At 37.2% G+C, this 12,519-nt stretch overlaps 2 protein-coding genes across 6 annotated transcripts in view; one reads left to right on the top strand and one right to left on the bottom strand.

Annotated features, from left to right (window-relative positions):
- The window catches only part of LOC307148447 (uncharacterized protein), a 33,833-nt gene extending 26,347 nt beyond the window's left edge, over positions 1-7,486 (top strand). The window contains exon 6 of the mRNA XM_079854004.1: positions 7,421-7,486. The gene's annotated coding sequence lies outside the window, so the exon portion shown is untranslated. The remainder of the gene's footprint in view (positions 1-7,420) is intronic.
- npas3 (neuronal PAS domain protein 3) overlaps positions 1-12,519 on the bottom strand; it is a 321,902-nt gene that overhangs the window by 13,263 nt on the left and 296,120 nt on the right. For all 5 annotated transcript variants that reach the window (XM_079853967.1, XM_079853968.1, XM_079853965.1 and 2 more), the window contains 2 exons: positions 7,441-7,559; positions 1,328-1,521 (listed from right to left, as the gene is read on the bottom strand). In XM_079853967.1, the coding sequence (XP_079710093.1) occupies positions 1,328-1,521; positions 7,441-7,559 (313 nt within the window). The remainder of the gene's footprint in view (positions 1-1,327; positions 1,522-7,440; positions 7,560-12,519) is intronic.

The following is a 12,519-nucleotide window of genomic DNA, read 5'->3' as shown; positions in this document are numbered from 1 at the left end:
CTGGGTGTTTCCTCCTCCTATCTGCTTCAAGGTCTGGATAAATTGTGGCATTTCTTTGTTGTTTAGAATCCAGTATTCCCGTAATTATTATGTCTTTAATGAGTTTAATAAGTCTCGTCTTCTGTCCAAACATACCGCACCTTCTCTAAAGAAAGGTTGACTTTTACGTAGGTGACCTGTAAATGCGGGGGGAAAACGCGTTTCCATTGCAGTTTTGCGAAATATTCCTTTTCCGAAGTAAAAACTTTTTTTGCGATATATGGGAGTTTTCGTGAAATTGACTTGTTTCCATTGGGCGTATTTTTAATTTGCGCAATTTAAGGGTAATGAAAACGCAACTTCTGATAAGGAGATTCTGATTTCCCAGCCCTTCTGTAAGCTAAATGTATAGTGCACCAGATTTTATTCATTAAAAAGGTTTCCATCTGTGATGGCAAGCTGTCAGCCTGTTTTCATTATAGACGTAATATTTTCTGACCTACTGTAGCTTTACCAACTGCTTGCTGAATCTAAAAGCAATTATCACAGAAGTATTGAAAATTTGATAAAAACAGGTGGTTAAAACCATACAAAATGCCTTTCAGTAGGGCAAATACTATTAGCAGCGTATTTCAAGACATTATTTGACTCTCACTTGCAGTCCTTCTCTACACGGATCAGAGAACATGGCCAGTGTAAAAAAACCCCCGGCTAACCGATCTCTATCCACCTCCATTTTAAAGCAGGCTTTTGCTGTGATGATAACTCCGCTATAGACTTGGCCCGTTTCCATTCTCTCATAAATATGTTAAGTGCAGGGGAGTGGTAAAAATTTTAGCAGACGCTGGGAGGACTTCAATCCCAGAGATATAAATAAAACTAATAAAACTAATATGATATTTCCTTTCAAGCCAGGCCAAATTAAGATGTTCTCATTTTATGGGGCAGCAGTGGAACCACAGATGTTTTGTAAGTACAAAAGAGGGTTTTTTCTTGGCCAGCTTTTTAAAGTGAGCGATAGATGTTGAAACAAGGTCATTCTGGGATTGCATTTAAGCAGAACTCATCACTATCAGCTCTATAATGAACTGCACATGAACATTACTGTGTGGCTGATTATCCACTCTTGCAAAACACATCTTCACCCGCTGATCCTTCAGTTCTACAACAATGTCATATTTTGAACTCTAAGCAGCTGAAATTGAAATTCTTTTTGCACCATTTATCATTCTTTAAGGCAGATAAAAAATCTCTTAAATCAAACTGCACACAATACTAGGCAATACATACAGTATAAGCTTTGCAAAATAAAACAAAATTGTTGCCCTCTTTATATAACGAGTGTTACCTGTTTTCACAGTAGACGATGTTGAGATCCATGTTGACCCGTGTAACAAACATCTGGCAGTCGATCCGAACCTCATTGATGGTTGGCGGAGGAAGTGCGTGTGCCACCACGACCATGCCCATGATTTGATTGGGTACCGAACGACTGTGTGTTAATGCCATTCTTATCCGCAGCCTGCCGGTAACGTGGATAACCTTGAAGAGGACACAAAATTACGAACAGATCAGATGCAATCGTCCCCTCAATTACAAACAAACCCTTTAGTAAGTATCAAACCACAGTATAAAGATAAAAGAAAATAAACCAGATAGTCAAATAACCTCTGCAGTCCTTCTCTACACGGATCAGAGAACATGGCCAGTATAAAAAATGGCCAACCGTTTTAAAGCAGGCGGAACTCAGAAAACAGACAAAGCTCTCTGATAATCCATTATGTACTCTAAGATCCAAACCAAGATTCTCAGGTTCTTGTAGCAGTTATACATGTTCACGAAATATTAAAAAACACAGAGCACAATTTCTTTCTGAAATAATCAAGAGATAACAAAGGCAGAGCAACTAATTACTTTTCCTCTGGCTTTAAAGTTTGTAATGCTTTAAAGTCTTTTGTAGCACGTTTTGCCCAGAGGATGCATTGACTAGATTGGTAACAATGTTCTTTTTTGGATCCATCCATTTTAATCACCAAGGGAAACCTGGAGGGGATTGTTTTTGTAGTGTTTTAAACTTCTGACACTATCCTTTCATTGGTTCACCTCAGAGATTGGTGAGATGCTATTAGCATCATTCATATAGACAGTCTCGCCCCCGAAGTCACCGAGTGCTCAGGCCGGTGGGGCTCTTTGATGCTTTGTACGTTTTCCGCTGAGAGACAAGCAAACCCAAACCCCAGGAACGACGGACTGCCACAGTCACTAAAAAAGAGTGATTCTCCTGGTTTAGAGTTGAGAGAGTTTGTTCGAACTTCACATAATTCAAAAGCCATCTCAAATCAGGGGCCAATTAAAGACGACTGCAAAGTTCAATGATGTCACATCTGTCCCAGTTTACTTTGGGCTTATATTTTATGTTTTTTATTTTAATACAAAAAATATTTTGATATCAAAAATGATATTTTTTCTGGAATTTTTATCTCGCTAAAGTTCTCCAGAATTAGTAGCTGAATAGCAGACAAATAAGTCTTTAAGATTTTAGGTGGTTTAAAGGGTTAGTTCACCCAAAAATTTAAATTTTGTTATTAATAACTCACCCTCATGTCATTTTAAACCCATAAGGAATTCTTTCCTCTTCAGAACACAAAGTAAGATATTTTTGATGAAATCTAATAGCTTTCTGTCCCTCTATTAAGAAACTACCACTTTAAAGCCCCAGAAAGTGGTAGTTGCTTAGGCTGTCAATGGAGGGATAGAAAGCTCTCAGATTTCATCAAAAATATCTTCATTTATGTTCAGAAGATGAACAAAAGTTAATTAATGAAAATGTTCCTTTTTGGGTGAACTAACTCTTCAGTGGTGGAGGTTGAGAAGAATCCCCCCTCCAAATGTGAACAGCGTTTGAGTGGCGAGAGAAGTGCTATTCATTTAATATGATCTATTCTAACGTATACATTTTCTTTTCTATATTTGTATACGTTTCCAGCCATTTTTCATAGCACAAATATTTCATGTAATATTTCAACTAAGAACTGGTCATTAAAACAGCATGCAACAGTTTTGAAACTTTTAGCGAAATGAGTGTTTGTTTCTGGTCTTCGATGACTGTGTATTATCACGACGCGAGCGAGCATCAGCTGTTGCCGAGCTTCAATAAGACATCACAGCACGCTGCGATCTGAAGGTGATGTCCAATTACAGCCGATATCAAACCCATGCGCGCATTCTCATAAACAGAGCGGCACACCAGAGAGTGCAGCACACACAAAACACACGCCGCCTCCAGAATACACATCCATCTCCACTTACGTATAACACTAGATCTTTCAATAAATAAACACTGAGTCACATTAAAAGCGTACAAAATGGAAATGATTCGACTGAAGCCCAAAGCGAGGGGCATCAAAAAGTTAGTTGGAAAATACAACTTTTGAAGTAATTGCCACAAAGAGAGACTCGTCAGTGAATTGCTGCAGGAGTGCTCTTGGCAAGAACATCATAAGCTCTGGCAAAACATTAAATATGCTCAGGCTGCTAAATGCAAACTGACATGGCAAGGGTTCACCGCGGCCGTAGCGAGAGGCAGCCGCATAGCATATCTCAATTTAATACAAGCCAACATAACAAAGGGATCAATTTTTATAATTCATGGTTCAGCACACAATGCTCTCTCTCTTTCTCTCCCCCGCCCGTCACCGGGTCGGTGAATATAGAATAGGTATACATAAGAAATAAGATTCATCTGTTCCTAGGGATTCTCTGGAGTGCTTTTGAAATGCGATACGGCACAAGTAATGATAGAGAGCTTTTACATGAGTGCATTAACTGAGCCGGGGGCCGAGACGTCTTGGCAAAAAAAGAAAAGACTGGTTTAAGCTGGAGAAGAATTTACTTTGATTTGACCTCCAGAGTGAAGAGGAGATATAAACAGCCATGATGCGCGCCACGCTTCACTTCCCTCCGCCTCGCACCTATCACCTAATGCTGGCGCGCCGTATGCAAAATTCATACTTTTGTATTATGTAACAACACAAATATTGACTTAATTTGGAGTAAATGCAATAAGAAGTGTCCTTGTCTGGCTGGTAATATATGCGAATGTGCATGCGTGAATATTTATGCTATGGGTTAGTGCGCTCCCCGACTTCACGCTTATTTGCATCCAATCTATGTCCAGATGGATGCGGCGGGGGGGGGGGGGTTGGATCTCAGTCGTTCACTCAAAGACACATCCAAACAATCATCTACTTCTCTATTTACAATCTGACTGACACTGAAGTAGTGTTGTCACGATACTGGAATTTCTAACTTTGATATGATACAGTGAAAAATATTGATACTCTATACCATTTTCAACACCGCAGGGAAAACTGCTAAACAGACGGGTAATTGTTTTTCAATAGCTTATACACAGCACAGGGAGGCTATCTTTGAAACTTTGAACTGAAGTAAACCGTCAGTAGTAAATACAATAGAATAAATACAATAGAATAAAGAGACAAATTAAGTAAACATGGCTTTAAGTTTTTCAGGTGGGTCTAACAGTATATTCAGGTAACAAATACTACAGTAATGGAAGTAATCAAATCTAAAATAACACTGGATAGTTTTCAAATACAGATTTATGTTTACAGATTAAAGTTACAAAAGTTGTTCAGTCAAGAGTAGTGATTTTCTCTTTGTCTTTTGTCCTTTGATTAACATGGCAGGTTTATTAGGCTGCTGACACTTTAAGAGCTTATGCACAGATCCAATATACTGTACTCTTACACAACATGCGATTTCTTTTTCAACTTTACATTCTAAAACTGACTGTGTTCACCTGAATGCTCTCCAGGAAGGGCATTTTGACAATTTTGTGTAGCAATAAGCCACGAAAAAGAGGTAAATTTGGTACTCGTGAGCTGTTTGAGAGGCGGCTTTATATAGTAGTGCACACGCTTTTGTTGTGAGTAGGGATGTCCCGATCCGATCACATGATCGGAAATCGGGCCCGATCACGTGTTTTCAGACTCGATCGGTCAGGACTCGGATATATATATTCTCATTATTTTTTAACACATCAATATTTATGCGGTGGCACAGAGTTACGCCGGTTTCACACTGCACGCGTTAGTAAGCAGCGCAGGAGCAGTGCGTATGGTGAGCAGGAGCAGGACACGTGCGTTTTGCTTTCACACTGGCAGCGTTTGTCACGCGCGGCTGAACCGCGGGTTGTGTAGGCTACAGAGTCAGACAGAGTACTCCATAATGGATAAGTTGGCATTGCTTTTTTTCGTTTTCAAATACATTTAAGAGAAAAGACTTGTCAAGAAGCTTATTTTATTAATAATTTCATTTATATAACTTTTGTTTCATCTTTGATTTTATTGTTATGGCAACAAGTTTGTTTTTGGACATTTGTTTTCTATTTAAATTGCTGTTGGTCATTTGATTGACTTTTTAAAACACAATAGATATCATCAATGCACTTTTTGGATAAAACTGTGGTGTATTTTGGCCATGATCAATGTATTATCACTTTAATTCAGCAAAAGCGGCGCAGCAAAAATAGACTCGGCGCCGAAACGATCGCGGCACTGCTGCTCTGCTCTGCTCTGCTATACGCACTGCCGCGCCGCCTCTGCGCGCGGTGTGAATGCTCTAAAGCCTGGTTTAATCTGGTAACATGGGGGCGAAAAAAATACGCACTGCACGCTCTGCTAACAGTGCAGTGTGAAACCAGCGTAAGAGTTAGGAGTGCAGTCCCTAAAAGCACATTACTGGCTTTGCAAACACTGTAGCACTTTTATTTTTTATTTGTTTACATGCCTGCCGGGTATTTTAAGTTGAGGTGCTATGTTTATATATTAGACTTTTTTTATATTTACTGTTGCACTAAGTCCAAAAGTGAAGAATTTATGTATTACTTGATTGTTCAAGCTACCTCACAGAAGTGCTCTGTTTGTTAACAGAGTTGTTGAATGTTAAAATAAGGTGAATTAAATAAAAAATAAGGAACATCCTGGATCTGTTTTTTCGCTCTTCTTTATTCTTTTTTTATGTATTAAGTATCGGATCGGGACTCGGTATCGGCAGATACTCAAAATCAAATGACTCGGACTCGGACTCGAGGGCAAAAAAACCTGATCGGGACATCCCTAGTTGTGAGCGCGAGTAAAATTATGTGCAATACCCGCAACCCTGTGCCGAATTTCAGGACCTGACACCCAACACTATTCAACTGGTGCGAATGAGAGAGAGGAGACGGGTGTGTGTCAGTTAGCCCGCCGGAGAGAAGAGAGAGCGAGAACACGCATCTGGTATCGGTGTATTGATACTGCCGAAAAGGAGAATTGGAATCATTTATGATATTTCCGTATCAGTATCGAAATATCTATATTTTTGACAACACTAAGCCTTCGGTGATCTGCTTTATCAGTGGTATTGGGTATGGTTGCAGCATTAAGCAGCACAAAAGGAGCCTCTAATAATGCTCCTGAATGCCCTTGTGCATTATTCCAGTACACACTATTATAAATCAGGGCAACGTACATTACCGTTCTTAAGTTCTGGGTCTTTAACATATAAATATTTTAAGAATATAATATGTGACCCTGGATCACAAAACCAGTCACAAGTCGCACGGGTATATTTGTGGCAATAGCCAACAATACATTGTATGGGTCAAAATGATCATTAGGATATTAAGTAAAGATCATGTTCCACGAAGATATTTTGTAAATTTCCTACCGTAAAAATATAAAACATGAATTTTTGTGAGTGAATGCAGCACAATCGCGAAAATAAATGGACAACTTTAAAGGCGATTTTCTCAATGTTTCGATTTTTTTGCGCCCTCAGATGCGCCAAAAGATAGTTGTATCTCGGCCAAATAATGTCATATCCTAACAAACCATACATCAATGGAAAGCTTATTTATTCAGCTTACATGTGATGGATAAATCTCACTTTCGAAAAATTTACCCATGTGACTGGTTTTGTGGTCCAGGGTCACATATAATTAATAAAATATAATCTATATAATATAATTAGATTTTTTTTTTAAACATTATAAATGTCTTTACTGTCAATCTTGGTCAATTTAATGCATTCTTGCTGAATAAAATGATTAATTTGCTCCAAAAAAACAAAAAAAAAACTTGCTGGCCCCCCAAATTTGAATGGTAAAGTATGAACGTCTTTACAAAATAAAAAAATTCAGTTTAATAACTAACTAAAATTCACACAAATCATTTTAAAACAGGCAATGTGCATAATTGACCAGAGCTTAGTAGATTTTAGCTATGACACACGGGAAGCTAACACTTCTGTTAGTTATTGCCTGCTGATTATCTCAAAGCGTAAAATATTGGCAGAATTTTCTGCGTGGCCGTGACACGGATACAATTCCACCGCTAATTATGACACACGATATGATACAAGTTTTCATTTCTTTTAGAACATGACGACCGGTTTTACCTTGTATCCAGAGGACTTGATGTGGACGCCTCTCTTGGTGAGTGTGGACTTCATTCGGATAAAGAAGGAACGTTCTAGAGTGTTATCCGGCGACAGAAGACTAGGGCTGCTCGACTCCACTGCGGAAACAAACAACAAACATCCTATTACAACACTGAAACAATACACAACTCACAGAGATATCAGACTACTTTAGTGAGTATGATGTGCAACATCTTCTCATTGAGTTTCTATCATCTCTTGGTAGACAGTTAATGAAACAGCACAACCTGATAAGGGGGAAGGTGCTAATCAAACTTTGACAATGTTTTAATTGTATTTACTAATAGCATGAAGCGGAGCCTTGACTAACATAATTGCTTTAAACACTACATGGCAAATGAATAAACCTCCCCAAGCTGGTGTTAGATGTATTTGCCTTCATAGGAATGTGTAAATTAGGAAATGGGAAAATTAAGAAGAGAGCAATCTAACAAACTTGGTTTAATAAGAACTCACCCCGCAACACCCTAGCATTGTAGTGCTGAGCTGTGCATGTGCAAACACCGCTCACATTTGCTTCACAAAAAATGAAGATATAGAAAATATATTACAATGTAGAATTTTCAATGACAGCCAACAAAAAAATATATTTCTTATACTATAATACATCTCTTACCAGATGAGAAAAAAAGATTTCTAGCCTTGATCTTAACACAAGGACACCTGGCGAACAATGGAGGTTCTGCTAATTTGCTGTAACACGCTTGATTAGAGCCAAATTAATTGCACATTTTAACTAGTTTTGACATTCAACATTATACAAACAGACATCAGAGGAGGTCCAGCCCGGAGAAAATAAACTCTGTTAAAACAAACTTTCCAAACCTCACTAGTTATATTTACAGTACCTGTCAAAAGTCTGAAACCATTACTAAGTTTTAATGTTTTAGAAAGAATTATCTTATGCTCACCAAGGCTGCATTTATTTCATCCAAAAAAAAAAAAAAAAAAAATGATTGCAAAATATTATGACAAATTTAAAGAATGGTTTTCTATTTGAACATATTTTAAAACGGATTACTGTGATCAAAGCTGAATTTTCAGCGTCATTACTCCAGTCTTCAGTGTCACATGATCCTTCAGAAATCATTCTAATATGATGATTTGCTGCTCAAGAAACATTATTATTATTATAAATGTGTGTCTTTTTTTTTTTTTGCATTTCTTAAATGTATTTATTAAATGTATTAAAACATTAAATATAAATCTTTTGTAACATTATAAATGTTTTCACTGCCACTTTTGATCTTTTTTTCCATCTTTTATTTTTATCTTACCACAAATGTTTAAATTCAATCAAAGAGGTCCTGTCTCTAAATCCACCTGGACAGCAGTTGTACTTTGTAAAACAGAAGAAGAAAAAATAAATTCCTAAATACTCATCATACACTAGTATATTGGGATCTCAGAGCCAAAGCAGTTAACATTTTTCAAATTAAAAAATAGATACAAAATAATAATAATCAGTTAAATGGTAAGATTGTATGTTCTATCAGGCTGTTATTATTTTTACATTTAGATATGCAAGGCAGAAGGTCATGTGACAGAAAATACACTTTATGTGGGTTCAGGGTTTTCCTCTTGAAGTCTGGGACATTTTAATATTTTGCTTAAAATAAGTATCTACTAAAAAGAAACAATGTACAATCAAAATGCCCTCATCATGAGCATAATTCCTGAAGGATCATGTGACACTGAAGACTGGAGTTGGCTAATAATTCTGAAAATTCAGCTTTGTCATTAAAATTACATTTTAAATTGTAATAATATTTCACAATATGCAAATGTACATGTACTATTTTACTGTATTATTCTGATAAAATAAATGCAGCCTTGGCGAGCATAGGAGACCTATAAATTATAATGGAAAGGGAAATTATATTGTTTCCAAACTTTTGACAAGTACTGTATATACTCACCATTTAATTTGTCTAAAACAATGTCCAACAGTAGACATACATGCATCACAAGGCCTAATGCACGCATTTTCAACTAAATTAGTTCCCGAATAATGTATAATAGCATTTTGTTGTGGTAATGAATTTGGTGGAAATTCAAAACATTTGAAACAATGTTTTAGTGAAATTTTATAAGGGGACAAACCTTGTGCCGTAATTATTATCAAAATTTGTGTAAAAATGTGTTATTGAAATCACTGTAATTATTTTCAATAAATATAATATAAATATTGAAAACAATAAATACTGTAATTGTGTAGATTAATTCACATCAATCATAGTTCATCATAAAATTATATTTTATGATGAAATGTTCATAGTTTAAGATCTGTCTCTTGGACAAGAATAAAATGTGTGTATATAACAGGCATTTGGAAAATAACAAAAACATGAACAAAATCTGTCTTAATAAAATCAACCCCTGGGACATAAAAGTGTAGTTAAAGAGACACCCTAAAATGGTTGTGGGTGTGGACTGCTGTAATTCCCATTCTCTCTCTCTCTCTCTCTCTCTGAGAACATGAATTAAATGTCATTTAAAATCTAACTAGTCCTTTATCACTCTAGGGAAAAGGCAGAGCCATGTTATATTTAGTCATTTCATTTCTTCTGATTAAATATGAATTACTATGAAATTTTTCTCATCATCTAACACACAAGAATATGCCAACAGCTTTTTAATACACTATATAAGCACAAACTTCAGCTCTAAGAGTTTAATTCGCCTCTCTAATCCAATCACATCAACCTTATTTCTCTTATCAGAAATTCCCATTTTGAATTAAATGAGCTCATTAGTTTTAATCAAAGGCAGAGAGATCAAAACTTGCACTTAAACGCTTTAGATCAGAGCTGTCAGTCAAGCGTAGAGTTCTATTTGACTAAAACACAAGATCAGAGGCCGTTGCATCTCACCGTTTTCATTAAGAATGAGACAGGCTCTAAGATACGCCGTCCTTTTTTTTTCCACGTGCGGCGCTTGGACGGAGAGAGGTCACTTACCACGTGCCCTCAGCGACCTCGCTTTGCTGATAATGACAGGAATATGAATTATACAGTAAAACCTTTGCGACAGACACACACTCCTGCCTGAACATTACGCTAAATTTCAGGATTTCCCATTGTGCCACTGAACAATAACAAAGAATGGGAAGAATGAGACGAAGTAAACAGATATATATTTCATCAACTGATTCATTTGAGAAATTAATTAGCATATCATGTCATTAATTCATTTTAAACCAATTTTAAAGGGATAGTTCACTTTGAAATTAAATTTTGGTATGTTTTAGCTTACCTCAAGGGCATCCAAGATGTAGGTGTCTTTTTTTCCGCAGTAGTTTCAATTTTGATATTTTTAGGTCAAACCGTTCTTGTCTGTCAGTCATATAATGCAGGTCTATGGTCACCCCCTCAAAGAGCATGCACAGAGTCCAAATTAAAACAATTCCCCATCGTCCAAATTAAACAATTCCCCATCGTAAGTTCACATTGATGGCCTAAGACACGAAACGAGCGGTTTGTGTGAGAAAACGAACAGTATTTATATCGTTTTTACCTCTTATAACACAGCCACGTCCAAGTGATCTGAGGGCGCGCGCGCATCCTGGTGTGTGACGTGTGCGCAGTCTGGTGCATAGATATATACACTAGATGTCGCATTGGCTATGGCAGTTCTTTGGAACGAATGCCGTAGGCAAGGCGGCATCTATTCTAGTGTATATATATCTATGCACCAGTCTGCGCACACGTCACACAGCAGGATGCGCGAGCGCCCTCAGATCACTTGGACCTACATCTTGGATGCCCTTGAGGTCAGCTAAAACATACCAAAATTTAATTTCAAAGTGAACTATCCCTTTAAGTATATGTTCATCGAACACAAAAGGCAATCCCTTTGCTTTGCCATCCAACATTTGATCGAGCGCAACAAATACTGATAGATGCTATTTACAGTGTAGATAGCAACAAAAAAAAAGTGCTTTGTCCTTAATTTCCCCATAGGGATCAATAAAGGAAGTCTATGTCTAAGTTATGCTCTTATGCTAAGTTAAAACATTAAATGCTATTTACACTAAGGGAAATAGCAGCATTTTCTTAAATAGCAGCTAGATGCTATTTGCAAGTGTAAATAGTGGCAGATACTATTTGCAATCTGTGTATTGTAGTATTAAACAGTGTTCAATGATAACAACATATTCAGTGTATATGATTATATTAGTTAAAATCATAAATGGATGCTGCTTATTGGGACATTACTTGTCCCTAACCCTAATGCCTTCCTAACACTTCCTTCCCACTACTAAATACCCGTTAAGCATTTTATGTCCACTTTTTACACATTTAAAATAAACGCCTCTCCGAGCTGATATGTGATGGTAAAAGGGAGAAAAATCAGTTCGGAAAAATGCTGATTCGAACTCGGGTCAGTCACGTCAAAAGCTAATGCCACCCGCTTTATTCTCCACGCCACTGATCCTGGATTTCTTTTGTAATTTTGTCTGGCTCAATCAGGCACTGGTAGGCGGAGTTACTGTAAATAGCCTCTGCCAACAAGGCAGGCTCTTGCACTTGGTGTAAATAGACCCTCAGTCAAAAAAAAAAAAAAAGTCCATTGAATGTTGTTTTAATATCTATTTAAAGAAATGCTCCAAAATTGTAAATCTTCCACATAAATGCACACATCAAATTGACATTTTGGCAATACGGTTCCTGTAAAACATTTTTCTCAGCGCCTAATCTATCACTACAATGATGCACAAGAATCAACAATCAGCATTCAGGTGTCTGATACACTGTCTACCAGGGTAAAGTGGAAATACATTTACTGTATGTTACCTCTGCGCTAGATTAAATAGTCTATTTGAACGCAGATTTGAAACACCTCAAAAGAAGATTTGCTGCATGTCAAAAACCTGTTGTTTTGTTCACATCTGAGTTTCACATCTGCCGTGTCTGCAGTCCAGCAGAGCCCACTGTGGCTGTAGGAACATGGGCAGATCTGCTAAATCATCAATATCATCCAATCCATGAGATTAAGGGAATCTGCAGTGTGTGTCGAGAGAGTCTTATGTGCTCG

This window comes from Squalius cephalus (genome assembly GCF_949319135.1).
Source record: "Squalius cephalus genome assembly, chromosome: 20".
Classification (NCBI taxonomy): Eukaryota; Metazoa; Chordata; class Actinopteri; order Cypriniformes; family Leuciscidae; genus Squalius; species Squalius cephalus.
This window is presented reverse-complemented; position numbering and strand designations above follow the sequence as displayed.